Raw genomic sequence first — 21,575 nt, 5'->3', positions numbered from 1 at the left:
GGGGTATATAATAATACAGTACAGACAATGGTATACACAAAGTCATTACAGCCGGTCATGCTGGGGTTTGTATTTCTCCGCAAGCCTGAACAAAGCCGTTACCTCACACGCACCTACCGGCAACTTGTGGAGGAGAAACTGCTTCAATTAAAATTCCTGCCGGAAGATTGTTCTGTGTGCGCATTCACTGGCGGTGTACACGTTTCACTACGCTGTCCTAGCACAGCACAGCCTGTAAATATGGCACTAAGGCAGCCTGCTGCCATTTCATTTGCAACAAAAATAAACCCCACAGGACACTGAAATTAAAATGTGGAGTTTTGAAGAGCAAACAATGCGTTACGCAGAATGCATGGGGCATATGGGGTCCCCTAATGGCGGAATTTTCTTTAATTTGGAGAGCTGTGTATTTAGGGAAGCTGGGACATTGTGGGGAGATCGTTACACAATGGATTACAAATGTTGAATTGTAATACAGGCTGTCCAGGCAGATGCCTGAAAACCAAAGCTTCCAATTGGCCTGGGTCAGCCCAACCGAACTCCGGCACAAAGCTGTGCTGCCTCTCTGTGCCTGTATAGCAAGTGTATCACATGTACAGCCAGTGATGGGAGCGCCTGAGCTTCTCTGATAGTTAAAGGGACTCTGAGCACCTCTCATGGTTATGCCTTTAAGCCAGACGACTTCCAACAAAGTTGTGCTATGACCCCTCTGGAGGAGCCTCTTGCAATGGCCGTGCGTGTCACTTCCTCTTCCTGCTTCATTCAGTGATGCACTCCTCTAACAGAGAAGATAGGGGTGACCTGGAAGTTATAACATAGCCAAGATGGCAGCCGCGATTTTTAAATTGAACGAAAACTATTTGGTGTAGAATGGCGATTCAGGCATCAAATGAAAGAGGACACAAACTACAGAAAGGTATGCATCTTTAAGTACTTTGCAGTACTGGTCGGAGTCTTAAAGGCATGCCAATGAGAGGTGCTTGGATTCCCTTTAAAGGGAACCTGAAGTGAAAATAAACTGATGAGATAAATAATTGTATCCATCCCCCTATGTTTAACAATGGGCTTGAGCAGCAGCAGCGCAGCTTAATGAGAGCAGAGAGTGTTATAATGTCCTGTGCATGCTATGCAGCCATAGTGTGCGCAGTGAAATTACACTGTGCTCAGATAGTGTAAAGGGCGCTTTGCTACACTTAACGAGCGCTCCACTGAACCCGCCCGGACCTCGGCGGGTGCAGTAGCTTCAAACTACAAGATTCCTGCACTTTGATTGGCCCTGTAGGCTGCCCGTCACTTGACAGTCAGGCTATTAGGCCAATCAAAGTGCAGGAACAGAGCTATTTGCAAAGCATACTTCCTGTTTGCCACAAGAAGTACAAAATCGCTAAAGCAAATGATCCAAAACTGCTAGGTATAAATAGAAAATCCCAGGCACATGCTGAGAATAGCTACTGCAAATCGCTACACAAAGCGCTTGCGATTATGTCCGCGCATTATTATTATTGACTTATAAAGTGCCAACATATTCCGTGGCGCTGTACAAAGTAAGAAAAGAACATTGGGTACATAATAATACAGACACCAATATGGAATAAGTACAAAATACAGAATTGGTAATTACGGACCGGTGACAAAAGTAACATGATAAATAAAATGAATACACATTCCAAGACACAAAACGGTTAAAGAGCCCTGCCCTTGTAAGCTTACAATCTAAAGAAATTAGGGGGAATAGGGGGGAACAAGAGGTGGGGCTGTATACAGTATTCATACCTAGAGGCAGTGTGCTTTTAGGTTATCTAGTAAGGAATGCTACTTGGCCTTAGGTCAAAGGGGAAATGGCCTAAGGTAGAGTGTATACTTGTCAGAAAAAGTGAGTTTTGAAGGAGCGGTTAAAGATATCAAAGGTGGGAGAGTGATTGATGTGTTGTGGAAGGGCATTCTAGAGGAGGGGTGAAGCACTTTTGTAGACTGTATGTGAATGCGAGGAGGTAATTCTAGAGCAGGACAAAAGAAGGTCACGTGCAGATCTGAGAGTGCGGTTGGGTTGGTACCTGGAAACTAGTGAGGAGATTTACAAGGGAGAGTGATTGTGGAGAGCTTTGTAGGTTAGGGTTTCCACTTACTGTGTCGCCCTTCGAATGACATTGCTACACAATCTGTGTGGCTGGCACATATTTAGTGGCAATGCGCTGCTGTCTTTGCGTCAGCATCGCAGCAGTTTGGATGCTTCCAGCGCACCGCATTGCATGACATGTGCAAGTCTCCGGAGTCTTGCATGGCCCTTGTGGTGGGGATGTCGCCAGGAAGCGCAACACGGGGAAACGCAGCACGCAAGTGTAAAAGGGGCCTGAAAGTGGACCAATCAAATCCAGTTTCTGCTGACCTAGATTGGTCTAGTTTGAGGATGCATACAAACTGCAACAAAAACTTGTATCAGCTCAGAAAATAAACATTTCACTACTAGCCACAGAGAGTGTATCTGAAGTCAAAATGAAATGAAAATTCAATAAACTGTGTTGCTCCTAAAGTACTTACTGCTGCCTGGTGTATACATGGACCCTTGTGTCCCCCGGTTCTTGCGGGTTTTATTATTTGACTGCCTGGGCAGCAGTTGAATCCTCTGGACTGGAAGAGCCTGTGGCCGTGCACAAGCGTATGCTCACTGGAGATGCACAAACTCCCAACGGCGCATGTCCAGTAAGCATCAACAAGTGCATCTGAACTGGGTATGTGCAAGTTCAAGAACCACACATACCCAGTAAAGAGAGGCACTCGTGCACAAAGGAAAGAAGCTATGCACTAGCGCTCCCTATTACTAGACATGCATGGTTCCATAACTCCCACATGCTCATTTCAAATGTGGTCGCTCACAGTGAAATTTTGGTACAGTAGAAAGAAAAAACAGAGAGTGAAACAGTGAATGGGAGGGACCCTGTGGGCAACAGACAGTGCGCTGCAGCACTTATAGGAGCTTTTTCTTTCATTTTAAACAGTATTTTCCCTTCAGGTTTACTTTAATCTCTCTAGCAAGGGGAGGAGTCTATCTGCTCTGTCCTGGGGAAGCAACTCTCACTTTTCTGGTAGCAAAAAGCTACAGTATACAGCCAGCCAGTTGCTTTTAATATACTCTAAGCAAAACGTACAGATATGCAGTGCATGCCATGCTTCATGATTAATGCATGCGTTTAGAGTGGCAGTAAGACATACTTTCATTGTACTCTATGGTTCCACCCCAGCGGTGCGTCTTTTCGCCTACGCTGCGTTGTGATGTTGTCACAACACAACTGACTCTGTGGAAGGGCCCTTATAGCCACTAAAATTGGGAGGCTGAACGAGTGCATTAACCTCCTTAGCGGTAATCCTAAATCAGGCTCGAGACGGAAATCCGCAGCACAGAGCGGTAATCCCGTGCCTGGGTAAATTCTATGCAGGAGCTGCTGCAAATCTCACTGTGGTATTTTTTTTCTTGTTTTTAGGGTCTTAAAGCTTGTGAAAAAATTGCACAGCTTTTAGACCCTTTGGCCTCAATTCACTAAGCTTTATCAAACACTTCATCGAATGTTTGATAAATTACCTCATGAGTAAAATCTAATTTTGAACTCACTAAGGCGTTGTAGATTTATTGAACATTTTATCAATAAAACATTCTATAAGGCTACTTACACACCAAGACGTTACGTTAGGTGCTACGTTAAGGTCGCATAATGTGCGACCAACGCAACGCATGCAGTAGTTTAAGGTGGACGTTATTGTGAAGCGTTGAATAGCGCGTTAGAGTGCTATGACGTCATTTGATAGGCGTCTCTTGGTGCGCGGTTTATGTCGCACAATGATGACTATAAATAGACCTTTTTTTGGCTTATTATTGTGGGTTGTTTGGTGTTGGAAACATGGATATGGAGGAAGAGATGATGCTTGGTGGCATGTGCATGTTATTTTTGTATGCGTCTTCTTCGGCGCATGCATCAACTTTTTTGTTTGTTTTCGCACATTCCATTGTTGACAATACTGAGCATGTGCAACACCTTCAACGCAGCAGATTCATTGTTGAACGCACAGCATGCAGCACTTTTTCTAAACGCTCCACGTTAGACACTAACGCAACGCGTGCGATGTGAATGTCGCATAGCCTTTCCATTACTATGCATTGCTGTGCGTTAAAAACTTCTTCAACGTGCGACCTTAACGTCTTAGTGTGTAAGCAGCCTAAATCTAGAACAGCTTTGTGAATTCAAAATAAGATTTTACTCATGAGGTAAATTATCAAACGTTTGATAAAGTGTTTGATAAAGCTTAGTGAATTGAGGCCTATATCTAGAAATAATCATAAAGCCATGGAGCAAGCGTGTTTCCAGTTCCATAAATAGGATGCTATTGCTCGCCATGTGGCCAAACTGCCTGTTTATAATATTTACCTGAAATTTTGATCTTTAGATTGCTGAATGAATTCCCGCCCCCTTGGTTGTGACATCAGTTGCTGCCACTGCACCTTAAAGCAGCAGGGACAGCCATACTATCCCAGAAAAAAAAAAACACATATGTAAGTAGATAAATACTTGTTCTACTTATATAACATATGTAATGTACTGTCCAAATTTTGATTTAAGTACATTTTTAAAGAGAGGTGAGATATATTTCCCTTCCCAGCCTTAGCCTGTCACAATGAACTGCCTTCAGACAATCAGTGAGAAGCAGTTGAATCCTCTGGAATGTGGGAGGGGAGATAAAAAGCTCCCGTCTCATTGTCAATGTATCAGAAAGGAGCCAAGCTGACTGAGATAAGATTCATTACAGCAGAAACATTTATGATTATACTGGAATGCTTGCAATGCAGATTGCATGTAGACTGCATAATAAACACAGAGCAGTGGGTAAATGGAGTTTGATTTTGTGGCTAACAATCCACAGGAAAATGTCAGGTCAGAGGACAGCACAGTAAGCTTTGCCCATATTTTGTGTAAAAACAGCAGAGTTAGCCCATTAGGTTCATCTGGTTTACCCTGTTAGGAGAGGGAAAAACGTGTCAATCCTGTTTGATTTTTTCTGCACTATTGGAGTGATTAAGAGGAGCAGTGCAATGAGGCTGTATTCACATCCATCATCCAGTCATGAGCAGGGAAACTGATGAAAAAAATAACTAATCTGAATCCATAGTCCCTGATACAGGAAGAGCTGCGTCTACATAACACATTCTACAGAAAGGCAGCAGGTATTTCACTTTATCTGTCATTCTTTATTTGCTAACATTCCGGCTAATGAGTCGTCTCAGAATAATAGATCTCAGGCTTACACAGGCGTCTTATAAAAGTGTCTGTATAGGACGAATGGGACATGTGAAGGTGAGGTCGGTGTTTGATGAGAGAGCAAGGGGAGGAACCTGTGAAGATGGATGGTATTTTTAGGCAGCGGTGATGAGAGTCGGAAGCTGAGAGGAAAAATAAAAAAGACAAAAATAGAGTTGGAAACGGAGGTGTGCTGGAATTCAGTCAGACAAAGCCATTCGGCGGAGGCTTTTTAAAGCGTTTGTGCGCTTATACTGAGGTGTGCTTAAAATGACCTTAAAAATGGGGCCTTGATCAATAATGCAACATGCTTACATTTTTTGGTTTTACCCCATTTTTTGTGCACATTATTCCTGTATATACAGTATAGGTTGTTACGTCATGTGTATAATGACAGTAACCTAGCTGCAGTCTGTGCTGCTAGTATCTGCTTGGACAGGAGCAGAGATGGATTTCTGGAAAGGCCACAAAGGCCCGGGCATTGGGCCACTTCAGCTCAAGGGGGCACATGGGCATGAAATAGGGGTTGCTATGCATGAAAGAGAAGGCAGAAAAACAGCAGCAACACATGAACAGGAAACTGATGTTCACAAAGGAAAGGGGCAGCTGCTGTACATGGATGTTAGACATGAAAGAGGGAACTGCACTTGGGATGGGGAGGGGCGACGCAGCACATGGAAGGGTCATCATAACATACTTGGCCAAAGGGTGGAAAAAATATAAATCCGGCCTTGGGCAGGAGGCTTTGTTAATTACTTTCAATTAGAGTGAACAGAACCTGGGACAGGGGGGGACTGTTTGCGGCGCGCACTCCGAAAAATGGGCGTGGCCATGACATTGTATGGGCTGAGCGTAACCGTAACCCCAAAGCAGCAAATATAGTCAACTATGACCATTAAATAATAAATGCAGCAACAGTTACCCCAGACACCAGGAAATAAACGCAATGTGGGCAACATTTCAGCAGAAAACAAACGCAATTTGGGAAACATTTTAGCAGAAAAAAAACGCAATGTGGGCAACATTTTAGCAGAAAATAACGCAAAATGTGGGCAACATTTCAGCAGAAAATAACGCAATGTTGGCAACATTTTAGCAGAAAATAACGCAAAATGTGGGCCACATTTTAGCAGAAAATAACGCAATGTGGGCAACATTTCACCTGCAAAAAAAAGAATTTACTTACCTGACAGAAGTCCCATCACCCGGCCAGCCTCTGACGCGCAGCTTCCCCGACAATCCTCCTGCTCATATCTCCCCCGCTGAATAGAATAGCAGGGCTACGGAAAGATGGCGCCCAAAGCCCTGTACTGGAGATACAAATAGTCTCCAGTACAGGGCTTCGGACGCCATCTTCCCGTAGCCCTGCTCTGCCTGCCGGAAGACTATGCAGGCTGGAGCGGGGCTGGGGGCTATGAACTGGCCAGTTCATTCAATTGTACGGTGGCCAGAGTCCCGAGGCCGGGACGTCCCGCGGCTAAAAGCAGGACGTTTGCTGGGACCTAGCGCAGCCTGGGACAGGGGACCCCGAATCCGGGACCTGTCCCAGGTAAAGCGGGACATATGGTCACCGTATTTCAATACCTGAGATGATCCCCCCGGCCGCCAGCAAACATCAACACAGGGATGAGATGGAGTGTTCACTAAATTCATTTTCATATCAGAATAAGCTGTTTCATCTGTCTCGATAATTTTGCGAAAATATAATGAAAAGATACACATTTTTGGCAAAAATAAAAACATTTTTGGAAATGTGTTTTCTCATGCCCACTGACTTCAATGCATTCGATGAAAATCAGTTTTTCCATTAATTCCCATATATGTTTGTGCATATGCTCATACGTGCGAAAATGTGTTTTCTTATGCCCATAGACTTCAATGCATCTGGCAAAACTGAGTTTCCTTATGCCCATAGACTTCAATGCATCTGGCAAAACTGAGTTTCCTTATGCCCATAGACTTCAATGCATCTGGCAAAACTGAGTTTCCTTATGCCCATAGACTTCAATGCATCTGGCAAAACTGAGTTTCCTTATGCCCATAGACTTCAATGCATCTGGCAAAACTGAGTTTCCTTATGCCTACATATTTTTGCAAAAATGTGTTTTCTCATGCTCAGCTAATCTTGTCAGATCTGACAAAAATGTCAGAAACACCTGATCCGCGTATGCTTGTTCAGGGTCTATGGCTAAAAGAATCAGAGGCAGAGGACCATCAGGACTGCCAGGTAATGCACATTGTTTCAAAGAAAATAAATATGGCAGCTTCTACATCCCTCTCACTTCAGTTGTCAGTGTACCAAAGAACTCGAAAAATAAAGATTTGATACTTAACCGGGGCTTTTTCCCGCCCCTTATAAACACAGTAACTGGCTCAGTCGGGTCCAGTATGAGCCTTCTGCGCATGCGCGGCCCTCCCACGCATGCGCAGTAGACCCAGACTGATGTGACTGAGCCTGTTACAGGGGCTGATCGCAGCTGAACGGCAGACCGCGGGACGATGGCGAGGGACTCAGATGTGTTTATGGGGCGGGAGGAAGCCCAGGGTAAGTATCAAATCTTTAGTTTCCGAGGTTTCTGGTTTACTTTAAGGCCCTGACTGTAGCTAATGACATTAGTACTTCCACTAAACTGCACTGTGTTGAATAAAAAATAATCAGAAAGTCCAAAACTACAACTGGAAGCTCTCACCGCTGGGCCTCAGAGAGAACGAAATGTCCGGCTTGATACTTTATTGCCCATCTAGGTTTAAAATATTAGTTTTGAATGAAGTTGTCCTTAAAACTGAGCACTTGAAGGAGTGTTTATTATTCATGCTCAGCTGGGAAGCAGTGCTCCTGAGAATAGCAAGCATAAAAAAACACAAGCCTCTTTGCTGTGTACAAATTCAAGGTCCCTAAAGGTCAGAAGGCTGCAGGGTAGTGACAATGTATTTAATAAGGCACTTCACAGGGCAATAACGGTGCATATCAACCGACAAGACTTCATCTCTTATCAACTGGGGGCAGTGAGGGCAATGGGAAATTAAATGTGATGCTTTGCTATAGAATATCTATATTTTTCCTGCTGTACTTTGCCTGTGTATGCAGCAGTGAACAGTGCTGTGAAGGAATGATTAGGAGGGCATTGCCCATATGGTTCTGTAGAACCTGGACAGTGTGCCCATCCCAGGCATTAGATCTTATATTCCTTCTTCAAGTACAGCTTTGGGAAGAGATCTAAATATACAACCTGAATACTTAGTAAGCAGCATGGCCAACGCTATACTGGGGTATGCTGGGGCTCTGGCCCCCCGGGAATCACTGTGCCTCTAAAGTTCGCCATACATCAATTTTGATCACCCAAATAGGCCCCCCCGACCAGCCATTGTTCCTCCTTTGTGCCCCCCCAAAAATTTGAAGCTGGAGCCACCACAGAGCATGCCCCTATGTTAAACTTGTCTTCTTCGTTCCAAGGAAGTCTAACTCCAAGTCTTAAAGGCCATATTCATGCCATAGTTTAGGATGGACAGAGAAATGTGTTCTATTTGATAAACCACACCTATCCTGATCCAGTCCTACCAATTAACATATTTTTTGGACCATAAGATTGGGGGGGGGGGGGGAGTCAGAGTATCTTATGGTCTGATTAATACACTTCGGACCGGTTCCAAGTGCCCCCTACATGTACACGGTTCAGCCACCAGACCCGATGCTGCCTGCTGCTCCCTTTGCACAAAATAGCCTCAAGTGTGTTCTGGGACTATACAGGCTAATGAGTCCCACATCTGCCGATGCATTACAACACACAGTGCTGTTTAAATCACTGCAGCCCTGCTTGAAGGGGGATTGTATTGTGTGATTTGACAAGGGGACAGAGGAGGACACAAAGGAGACAGACGACTACACCAGGGGGATAGAGGGGGACACCAGGTGGACAGAGGAGGACACTAGGGGGACAGAGAGGGATACAAGGGGGGCAAAGGAGGACACCAGGGGTACACTGGGGGAAACCAGGGGGACAGATGAAGATACCAGGGGAGCAGAGGAAGACACCAGGAGGACACCAGAGCAACAGAGGAGGACACTAGGGGACAAAAGGACAAAAGGGGGTCAGAGGAGGACACCAGGGGGACAGAGGAGGACACCAGGGAGACATTAAAAAGGTACAAGAAGCATAATAATTGGGGAAAAAAGATCCACAAGATGCCTCTGCATTATGGACGCATCAGGTTTAGTATATATTTTTTTCCTGGTTCTTGTCCTCCAACCCTAGGTGTGTCTTATGGTCAGGAAAGTCTTATAATCTGAAAAATACAGTAACTTGGACTGTGCCAAAAATGTGTGAGGGCCTCTGCCCTTGATAACTGGAGTGGGGGCATGACTGAGAATTTGTTTTGAAAATCATATAACTTTAAGCAGTGCAACTGATGGGGTCGATGACAGGATCTGTAGGCAGAGCTACTGCCACGTTTTGGTACAGTATCTTCATGTATTTTAATGTGTTTTTTTTAGTCAAATACAATGAAACAGCCCCTTCACAGAGTACTTTGTTTTGACCAAAAACTTTAAAGTGATTCTGAGAGAACTACATCACAACTGGTAGGAATGCTGTATACTATTCAGTCTCACCACCTCAACTGAATTGGGCTACTGCCCCTTACCTAGCCAAACTGAGCCCCAACAGGTTCCTAAATTTGTCTGGACATCTACCTGGGCCCCAATCTTACCATCTACATGACACATGCCAAGGCCATGCCCCTCCCCTCCTGACCACCCCCCCCCCCCCCCCCCATCGTATAATGGCCACTAGATAGAAAGCTGTCACATGAGGAGTGAATAGGGCAGGTGATTTGTGTGACATGATATAAGTGAGAAATTAAAACTGTATTACAAGTGTAACGCCACTCTTCCAAAGAAACAAATATCAGTTCTTATTAAATCATCTGTATTTATTCCAATTCTTTTTTAAGGTTCATAAGGGCTATCTTCTTATCATTCCTTCAAACCTCTCTATATGCTGCAAAATACACACTACTTGCATTACTGTCAGCTGTTACTGAAATGGGAACGATTACTCCCATCTTCTGTGCATCCCTCCTCCCTGTGGAATGAAGGTGTCATTGCAGTAAACCCAGCTGAAGGGCTGCAAAGGAAATGGAGGAAAATTCAAGGTATCCTTAAAACTAACTGAGCCATATATAGTTACCATTGTTTCTAGAAAGTTTATTTTACACAAATTATATCAGCAGCAGATTAAAGTTGAAAGATAAAGTTTTATGGCAGTCAGTAACAAAAACACCTGTAAAGTGATAATATGGTATTTCGATTTTTGCACGAAGATGGAGCATCTCATACATGGGCGTAGTAATCACCTCTGCAACCCCTGCTATCACAGGGGGGCCCAGAGGCTTTGAGGCGCCTCCTCCTTTTTACCCCAACCGCAAGTGCAGCCAATTAGCAAAGAAACCTCCACATTCACTCATGAAAACTGTGTGCAGGAGCATGTGTAATTGTTTCCTGCTTCCAGAGGCTGCTTCACAGCAGAACACTCACTGCTGCCATTCGCCGGCTCCTGATCACGTGGGGTTTGGGGACAAAGAGGGCCCCATGCTATCATTTTTGCAGGGAAGCCCTATTATAGCGGATCCGAGATGAAAAACTAACTATAACAAGTAACTTGTCTATATATCTTATCTAAAGTTTAGATAGTTTACACAAATCTAGCTGCAAACAGCTTTAATAGAATATGATTATTTCTTCATGTGATACAATGACAGCAGCCATGGTGTTTATAAACATTACACAGAGGCAGGCTTATCTGCATCTTCAGCAAAAAAACCTAGCCCCTCCTCCTCCTCCCTCCTGCCTCTGAAATCTCTGGCTAGTAATACCTCCCCCTCCTCCTGCCCAGACTGAGCTCCCATGAGCCCTTGCTACTGTCTGAAAGTGCCTTGGCTCTCTGAAAACCTGTGGGTGTGGCTTGTTTAGTTTATAGGGAATTAGAGTATTAAAACAAAAACAAAAAAGTATTTGGTTTGAGGAATGTCCTATAAACAATAGGAAAGGAACACAATTATGCAATGAGTAAAAGTTCATCTCGGATCCACTTTAAGTCTAGCTACGCCCCTGATCTCATAGCTGATATGACATGATGAGATAAACGTATGTAATTTCCCAATTTTACTGAGAACTAGTCTGTGTTCTTTTTTTTTTCCTGAAAACCCAGGGCTCTAATGACAGTTTCCCTGCAGTTGACTGTAGTATAACTGTCAGTGATTACTAATTACAACTGATAAAACTTTGTGGCTAAAGATTGGTACACACTTGTGATTATGATTGGCCATTCACTGACCACATTTACAACCTCCGTGTAGTATGAGGGTCAAAAGATATTGAATACTAAGAGCGGATTGTGTATGTAAGCTCTTATACTACATAGAGGTGATAAAACTGGTCAGTGATTGGCCAAGCAAAATTGAAGGTGTGTACCAAAAGAAAGCAAACCAGTATTAAACACTATTGGTTAACATGTTTTTTTTCAATTGAGATAGGAAATGTTTGGGAAGTGCTACTGGTGTATACAAGTCTTATCTCTTTGTTTACTGTTATGTAACACTTTTCTGAGGGCAATCTTCTCTAGAATGAGCCATGAGTGTATCTGTTAACACTGTGTGCAGAGAGCTCAGTCAGAGACAGGCAGAGCTTTCTCTTACAGAGAGCAGAGGAAATGTATCTTATGTGCAACATAAACATATATAATTGTGTGTGTGAAACCTGATACTTGACAGGCTTTTGATTTCATATAACTCTGCTTCAATATTAACACTGTTCTTAGCATGTCAGACTGCAGAGATTCGCCTATGCAAATGAGACATTCCAAACATAGCTAAAATCTACACACAATGAATTACAGCTTTTGCCTCTGATATTTTACATGAAAAGTAGGAAAATGTTTACGCAGCTACTTAGACATTATATGTACATTGTCATTTTAGAACACTTGGGTATTGATAGTGTTCCTTTAACCACTTTACCCCCAGCGGTACGAATTTCTCCGTCCCTTTTTTCCCCCCTAAAAAACCAGGGACGGAGAAATCCGTACCTTCCGCGCTACCGCCGCTGTCCGCGCTCCCGCCGCTCGTGCGCGCGCACCCGCCGCTCGTGCACGCCGCCGCCCGCTCGCCCGGAGATCAATGAACGGGAAAATCCATTCCCGTTCGTTGATCTAGCCCCCGCAATGATCTGCTGCTTCTTTCAGAAACAGCGAGATCATTGTGAGTCTCCCAGCCTCCTACTGCTTCCTGTAAGCGTCCTTCCGGACGCTTACAGGTCGCATGTAAACAAACACTCTGTGGCCATCTTGTGGCCAAATAGTAAACTACACCCTAAAAGCATTTTACATATACAAACATTACATTTACACAATAAATTAACTCATTACCTCCCACACTCCCCAATTTTTTTTTTTTTTTTTTGTAATTAAAAAAAAAAAAAATACAATAAAAAAAAAACATAAATAGTTACCTTAGGGACTGAACTTTTTAAATATTTATGTCAAGAGGGTATAACAGTTACTTTATAAACTGTGGGCTTGTAATTAGGGATGGATGCAAAACTGAAAAAAATGCACCTTTATTTCCAAATAAAATATTGTCGCCAAACATTGTGATAGGGACATAATTTAAATGGTTTTATAACCGGGACAAATGGGTTAATACATTTCATGGGTTTTAATTACAGTAGCATGCTTTATTTAAAAACTATAATGGCCGAAAACTGAAAAATAATATTTTTTTCCCACATTTTTTCCTATTTCCCCATTAAAACACATTTAGAATAAAATAATTCTTGGCATAATGTCCCACCTAAAGAAAGCCTAATTGGTGGCGAAAAAAACAAGATATAGTTCATTTCATTGGGATAAGTAATAATAAAGTTATAGACGAATGAATGGAAGGAGCGCTGAAAGGTGAAAATTGCTCTGGTGGTCAGGGGGTAAAACCCCTCAGTGGTGAAGTGGCTATGTGGCTTTGAAAAGTAAAAAAGAACCTTGTATTTCATACAAACAGTACAATACTAACATTGCAGGCCCTTTTGACAGGGACCATTCAAAAGTAACAAGCGTAACAAGTATGCATAGTACACCCTTAAAACACATCTAGTATGGTAGACAAGTGCCCAGTCTCCAATCCCTGATCAGTTTCGGCATTCCGTCAGGGGTGACGATGTCAGGGGTTTTCTGTAGAGTGGGGTAGGCTTTGCTGCCCCCTCCAGGAGTACACCACACTGTTATGAACCACATGTGCTGGAATCACTGAGGATGTGGAATCCCATACTCATACGCTCTGAAGTCTCTCGGGAATACCACCCTGCATGGAGGACTACTCTGGATCAAAGCGTGGGGAAGGTAATAAACCCCTAACCATTGTCTTCTTGTATTGCATGTTATTTGCAAAATGCATTTTCCCACCAAAACTTTCAATCATCTCAAGAACTACAACTTTTTTTTTAAGAATTTCACAATAGTGAGCTTGCCTTAGATGACAATAGCACCTGAAGTGTGTTTAGCCATATATGTGCAGTGTTCAACTTTTAATATAAACAAAGAATCTGCAAGTAAAAAAATCATTCACTATATTTTTGGGAATACAAGATGCTCCAGACTATAAGATGCACCTAGACTTACAGGACAAAATCCAGGGGGAAAAAATATCTTAAACCTGGTGCATCCATGGTGCTGGGGCATCTTGTAGATGTTCTCCCCCCAATTATTGTGGCCCTCTTGTACCTCTTGTGTCCCCCATGTGTCCTCTGTGCCCCCTTTGGTGTCCTCTGTCCCCCCCCCCTTTGTGTCCTCTGTGTCCCCCATGGTGTCATCTGTGTCCCCCATGGTTTTCTCTGTGTCCCACCTTCATGTCCTCTGTGGCCTCTTTAATGTCCTGTGTGTCCCCCTTCGTGTCCTATGCCCCTGGGTCCTACTCTCCTCCTCCGCTCCCCCGTGTATAGACAAAAGTAGCTGCAGCGCATTTCTCACCTCATCAATCAGAGCCCACAGCGATCAAAGACCTCTCCTCTCTCTCCCTGCTCCCCTAGTGCTGATCGCGTGTAATGACGCAATCAGCAGAAGCCGGCACTAGGGGACCAGTAGGACTGTATTGGGAATATAAGACACATTTACTCAAGTTTGTCTTATTTTCCCAAAAATACAGTAACCCACTTCTTACCCATAAATAAAGTGTCTGAAACCCTGCTCCTACACCTTCCCCCCAACAGATGTGGTGGTTTGCCTGAAACCTTGCCAAACCAGCCCCCAGCTCTGTAGCCACCCCAGGTGTGCAGAGGCGGGAGGAGGGATCGGCAAGGCTTCAGGACACATAGATGGTGGAGATCTGGGCAGCTGGGCACGCAATATGCGGCTACACAGATATTTGTAATAGATTTCATGCTGTAATTTATTGAAAATCTGTGCCTCGTGTGTCGATGGATTCCATCCTTCACAGATAAGATTTATTCTGAGAGGGATCTATCTGATGGTCGAATCTGGTGGCCATCTATTAGTGTATGGCCATCATAACCAAATCTTTACAGAATGATGCAGTGGCGTACCTACCATAGAGCTACAGGTGCTCACAGCCCCAGGTGCAGCCATGGCTAGGGGTGCCACTGTGGTACTCAGACACTGTGTTCTTCCACCAGGGACCTTTCTCATAGTTTGGGCAACATTTGGGAAAATAGCAGCAGGCAGTGCAGGGGACAGTACTACTTCCTGCACTAGATGTAACACCCTCCCCCTTCCTGTCCCATGGGCAATGTGTCTCCTCACTCTCTACACACAGCCTGCAGCGAGTGAATGTGCAGAGCACCAGGGTGAGTAAAGAGCAGTGGTGCTGCGAAATTTCGCATTTGCAAAATTTTGCATCGAAATTCACCATTTTCAATCGTAATGTTAATGCAAAATTTACGGGTGAATGCGTAGTAAATTACGCATGAATCATAATGCTCATGCAAAATTTCGTGCAACTTCGTAATTTCGCAAAATTCCGTTGACGCATATGTTGATTGATCTACACTTTCAAATTTCCGCATTTGGGATTGTGCTGTTTAATGCGTGCGTTTTACGCGTTATAAGCCTGATTGTACGCACTGATATGTACAATGCGCATTTGCAAGTTTAACGTGAAAATTAATACGCGAGTGACGCAAAATTACGCTACGCAATTACGTTATAATGCAAAGTACTGTAGCCATAATTACGTTATACCCGTAATTTCGTAAAATATTACACAAAGTTTTATGCAAAAATTTCTGATGCAAAATTTTACGCGAAATTGGCGAAACAAAGTTTTTTGGCCATTGCGACCACCACTAGTAAAGAGAACGTTTGCTGTGCAGCTGTGACTTTAGCAGGGAGAGGTAGCAGGATATGCTTAGTGCTTCAGAGGTTGCCTGTCACTAGTAGCCATGTGCACTGGTTGCCCTGGACTATTGATGATTTATCCTGAGCAGAGTAATTAATCAATAACTTAGGGCAGTCAGTTGTTGCAGAAGCCAGTGATACAGGTGCTGACAGCTGACTTCTGTAGTGAGCAGAGAAGCAAGCGCCAGGAAATTTAGATTAACTTGATTGCAGGTAATCTTACCTCTTTTTCCAGCTCCCCCTCCCACCCTGTTATCTTCCCCATCACCCTTTCCTCTTTTCAGATTTCAGTGGCTTACTTTAACCGCATGTCCCTGCCAAACAGCACTGGTGGTGTCTGCAGCCCTGACGAGAGGTCTTCCTGCCATTTCTCCTCTCCCCCCAGGCTCTCTGTCTTGTGTCTCTACCTCTTTATCCCCCACTCCTCCTATGCATCCCCATCTTTCATGTTTCCCCCTTTTCTGACTGTCCTCAGAGGAGCTCACAATCTAATCATACCATAGTCATAGTCTAATGTCCTACCACATTACTATTGTGTATTTATATCGCACTTACATCTTCTGCAGCACTGTATAGAGTACAGCGTTTGGCAGCAACACGCTCGGCACCCCAACCCGTCATGAATGTTTTACCTTTGGAAAACTCTGGATTTGGACACACAAAATAAACAACGTTTTTTGTTTGTTTAAAATGTCACTTAACCATTTACGGACCGGGTTAGTTGAAACCTATGTCGTGTTTGTGGCCGCTTATTTCGGACAGGATGTAGATTCCAACATCACTGGCACACGGTACCAACGCTCCCACCGATCGTGCCGCTTTGCCCCCGCCGCAGCTCACTCACCCTGCTGTCAATATGACGGCAAAGCTCTGTGCGCCAGTCACAAACTGATTTCATTGGCTCCTGCCCCCCAGACACCCCCCCCCCCCCCATGATCACTGTGAGCCAATCCCATTGCCTTACATTGCTGACAGGGTCAGGAGCCAATGGCAGCGGCTCGTGACCAGCGCACAGAGCTCTACCGTCATAGCGACAGCAGAGAGAGGGGCCTGCAGCTATGGAAGAGCGACATGACCGACCATGCGGCGATTCGTCGGTAAGCCCAATTTATTGGTACCAGCAGTCTCCGGTCCTTAAAGAGAACCAGAGATGAAGAAGAAATAGATTTATACATACCTGGGGCTTCCTCCAGCTCCATGAGCCTGGATCGCTCCCACGCCGCCTTTCTCCGCTGCCTCTGTCCGCCGGTACCGGGTCCCGTCATTTCGGTCAGTCGAGCCAGTCAACGCAAGCGCAGTGCGCTCCCTCCGTACTGGCGCATACGTACAAAGCCGGAGGGAGCCCCTGTGCATGCGGAAGACTTGTCGCGTCCGGCGGAAGTGACGAGACCCGGTACCGGCGATAGAGGCAGCGGAGGACGGCAGCGTGGGAGCGATCCAGGCTCATGGAGTTGGAGGAAGCCCCAGGTATGTATAACATCGTTTTCCATTTTTCAGCTTTCCCTCGTCTCTGGTTCCCTTTAAGGGGCCAGAGACTGCAGGTACGGAAAGGGTTAAAAACATGGTTCTCACAACACACTGTAACAGATAATAAAGAAAACAAATATAGCAAAAGCAGTACAGTACATTTTGTATGTAGGAACAACTTTACAATGTATGAGAGGTTCCAAATTCAGGTGTTTGTAATTAGGGGACTTTCTGTACTTTAAACAGACTACTCAAATAATCTCTCACTTTACCATGAAGTGATATGATCTTTCGATGCCCATTAATTATACAATCTTGATTGTATACTCTTACCAAAACAATGTAGTAGAAGAATAAACTGGGTGAATATACTTTGAATGGACACTTTAGGGCTGGTTCACTCGAGGCTTGTGCGGCAGTAAACGTTGGTCGTGGCCCTCAGAAGACACCGGACGACTGCAGGCTGCTGGTTCGGACATCACTCATATTATTTAGAACTGTTAAGATTGTACAATCAAGACTGCACCATTAATGGGCACCTTTAAGGTAGACATACATCTAGCGATTTGGCTGTACAATCGACTATTCGATTTGATTATTTTATGGAATCAAGAGGGAATCGAGTGTGTTCCAGAATTCCCAATCGATGAAAAGTGGCTGATTTCATGTCGAATCGACCAGCTTAGTCGATCGAGCAGGATGCAAGATATCGGTCAATCGCACAGGAATCGGCTACTGTTCACATACCATTCGATCAACTAAATCGATTTTTGTATTCAGGGCATGGAGACACATCATCGTTCAGAATCAAGTCAATTAGGGAAGGTGAATCGCACAGGACTGTGTGAGCCACTAGCCAATCGACTTTCGATCAACCATACTGAAGTCGATTCCTTAATAAAGTCGATCGCTTTGTCGATTGAATCAGAATCGCTAGATGTATGGCTAGCTTTAGAGACACTCAATTTGTTGAGACCACTCAAGAAAAAATCAAAAAGGAACACTTCTAGGTGAAGCCTATCTGAACAGAGAAAAATGCGAATAAAATAACAAGTCACAAAAAGTATTCTTAAGACAAGAAGACAGCAGCACAGTCTGTTTTGATCAGCCACATGCTCTGGTTTTCTGTAGCGCAGGTTGGCACTAGGCAGTGCCTTGATAACCTCTATAGCACAATATACAACCTTGCTGAATGAAAAATACTCCTGACAAGCATGCTGGAAAAATATACCGGCTATATTATGCAGCAAAAAAAAAACAGATTTAAATCAGATGTTTTCGGCAAATTCACAACTGGAAGACAAAAATATTAATAAGCCGATACCAGCATCTCTAAACTATAACTATTCTGTGCAACGAACGCTACCAGCTTGCTGACAAGGATAAACCAAACACCTTCTCTATGTCAGCTCACTGACGACCCCGGGATATCTCCACCTATTCATGTCACCTCCACATACTCATCCCCGATATTTCCTGTATCCCAACAAAGCTCTCAATACCACCTAAGGCTGATTTTCCACAAAACACCTGAACTCTTGAAAAGGACAGAAGGAAAACAGAGAGAAATGCACCCTGTATGTATTTATAGAGTTTAGCCTGTCTAATTCTCCCTCTGTGACTAAGTAATCATCACCGTAATTTGATCTCTCAGCTGTATCAGATCCGGAATCTCCTCTGCCATAGCAGAGCAGCTAATTTGTAAACACAGGAGGTTAACCCTATGTCTGCTTCCATGAAAGCAGGAAGTATACATACTGCAGATTTATTGCAGGATTTGTATCAGCTGTGACAAATAAATGCTTTTCTTTAATGGCTATTATGCTGCTGCATATCTTTTAGAGCAGAGAGGAAGTTCTGAGTCCAGGTGTGCTTTAAAGTTGGCCATACACAGTTCAATTTTCATGTCATATCGATCATTTTCAGCCATTTATTAATCAACTCACAAAGAATTTGATTCTTGCACTTAGTGCCCAATCAATAAAAATAGGCGATTTCAGCAAAAAATATATCAAAACATACTATATCAGACAAGTTGGAAAATTCCTTTGGGTTATGCAGGAATCAAATGCATTCTGTAAGATTGTGACTGATAATGGGTTGATGACATACTATGGAGCATGCTCACTGCACGCTCCAAAGTATAGTCAATGTGATCTTTCACATGTTGATTCTCGTGTATGAGTGTCTGATCGATTACATCAACCTTCTTAATTTTGATCGAGAAGAGGAATCAAATTCTCCCAAAAGATATTCATGAGCTTACTCTTCTACTATACAGATTTGGTATCATTAGTAAGCACCTATAGCCCACCTCAAAACACTGAAACAATAAAGACCAAAGCCTGGCACACACATGCACTTTTAATTGGCCAATCGCTGGCCAAATTTACCCCCTTCATATAGTATGAGGGCTGGCAGATCTTGAATACTATGAGCAAAATGTGTAGGTAAGCTCTCTTGCTACAGGGAAGTGGTAACATTGGCCAATAACTGGCCAATCAAAGGAGTGTATGCAATAAATTGCATTAAGCAGAACTTGCGTGAAGTGTGAAAAGATTTACCATACAATGAGTAGAGCGTAATGCATTGTATATGTCCAATCACTGGCCAACTAAAATTGGATGTGTGTAAGCACCCTTAAGCCTGGTACACACTTTCAATTGTGATTCGTCAATCACTGACCAATTTTACCATCTTTACAGTATATAGTATAATGGTAAAGAGATATTGAATACTATGAACAGGTAAAACCATCATACTACATGGGGGTGGTAAAATTGGTCAGTAATTGGCCAATCATAATTGAAAGTGTGTACCAGGCTTTAGGCTGGGAACACTACATGCAATTTTTCCATCAGACTGATGGGACATTTCCCAATTGTTCAATAATTGCCAGCATGTCCGATCTGCTTCCGATTTACAAAGGGATCGATTTTGTGCAATACTGATCTCAAAATCGATCTCTTTCTCGATTGGAAGCAGATCTGACAAGTGAGCAAACGAGGACGATTGAGTGATTTCTACCAGGAATTATTTACAGCAATGTGAAGGTGACCATTAACGGTACAATGTTTTCATCAGATGTGATCTTTCAACACACTTTTCGTGATCAAATTGTACAGGAAACTGCACAGTGTGTGGCGGGAATCGATGTAAAACGATTTGTTGCTGGACTGGAACAGAAAATTTAATAAATCCAAAACTTGGATTTTACAATCGTATCTGAAGCGAGAAAATGCCGTAATTGATCAGTTTATGGGACCAATCAATAATTACCTTCCAATTACTTAAGATCGTGAAAAAAAGTGTGTTGAAGGATCGCATCTGATGAAACAATGGTACCGTTATTATACAATACCTTGTGGTCGGCAGCTGCCGCAGACCCCTGTGGTAGAAGCAGTGGGAACACCAGGACTCCATGTGGCAGATGAAGATGATGAAGGCAGCCTAGGATGTTTGTCACACCTTCCAGATTTGTCACACGTTTCTCGCGCCTTTCAAGAAATAAAAGTGTCAAAAAGTATTCTAAGCCGGGCGGAGTCTCCGGGGAGAAGTGCCTGTGGTGCCGCTGGTTGAGGCTGCTGAGGGGATAATCTCTGCGGCGTGACGGCAGAAAAATGGACAGAGAAACGTTGTTTTGTTTTTGTTAAAGGAGCAGAGCAGCTGTGTGCGGCTTCCGTCAGACTGGTGCCTGGAGCAGAGAGCGGAGGGAGAAGAGTCTGGGCAGCCCTCTGCATGCGTACATTTGAAATAGCCGCTAGATGAATTGGGCGCAATTAATGTCCTTGTTAAATAGCGGCTATATGAATTTTGCGATTCTTTCATTATATTGTTATATCCCGGCTATATATAAAATGTGTATAGAAATACGTGTAGGTTATGTATTTTCAAGGAGCGGCTATAGCGCACATTGCAAATAGTAAAAAATTAACATGAATGAATTTTGTGTGAAATATTGGCTGTTTCATTTTCACTGAAGTTTGATTTGTTATATTTGTTATATTAATGTTATATTAATGTTATTAATGCTGTTGTAATTGGAGCCGTCGGAGGAGGCAGCAGCACTGGGTGAAATCTGAAGACAGAGCGGCGGAGAAGATTACGTGCATATAGGAGCTGATCATTTAATTTGTCTTTGTAATGTCTATACTTTAGGCTAGTGAAAGTGGACGGAAACAAGGGGGATAGTATAGTAGAAAATAGTGTGAATGGGTAGAGGAAGGTCAGCAGGGACAGAGGTGGACATTGGAGAGTTCGGGCTGGCTGGAGAACTGACACATGGAGATGGGTGGGAGACAGAGGAAGGATAGTGGGGCATAGATGAATGCGGGTGGCAAAAGCACAGACAGGACGACACAGCTGGACAGAGCTTGACAGATGATATGCACATGGACATTGTGGGAGGAGGTGTAAGGACAGGCTA

At 43.7% G+C, this 21,575-nt stretch overlaps 1 protein-coding gene across 1 annotated transcript in view; it reads right to left on the bottom strand.

Annotated features, from left to right (window-relative positions):
- Nucleotides 1-20,883, bottom strand: part of SBK1 (SH3 domain binding kinase 1) — a 163,568-nt gene extending 142,685 nt beyond the window's left edge. The window contains exon 1 of the mRNA XM_068244194.1: nucleotides 20,511-20,883. Coding sequence (XP_068100295.1) covers nucleotides 20,511-20,572 — 62 coding nt within the window. The 5' untranslated portion in view covers nucleotides 20,573-20,883. The remainder of the gene's footprint in view (nucleotides 1-20,510) is intronic.
- Nucleotides 20,884-21,575: the final 692 nt, after the last annotated feature.

The sequence above is a fragment of the Hyperolius riggenbachi genome, chromosome 7 (assembly GCF_040937935.1).
Source record: "Hyperolius riggenbachi isolate aHypRig1 chromosome 7, aHypRig1.pri, whole genome shotgun sequence".
Taxonomy (NCBI): domain Eukaryota; kingdom Metazoa; phylum Chordata; class Amphibia; order Anura; family Hyperoliidae; genus Hyperolius; species Hyperolius riggenbachi.
The sequence above is the reverse complement of the archived record's forward strand: the minus strand, read 5'-3'. Positions and strand labels throughout refer to the sequence as shown.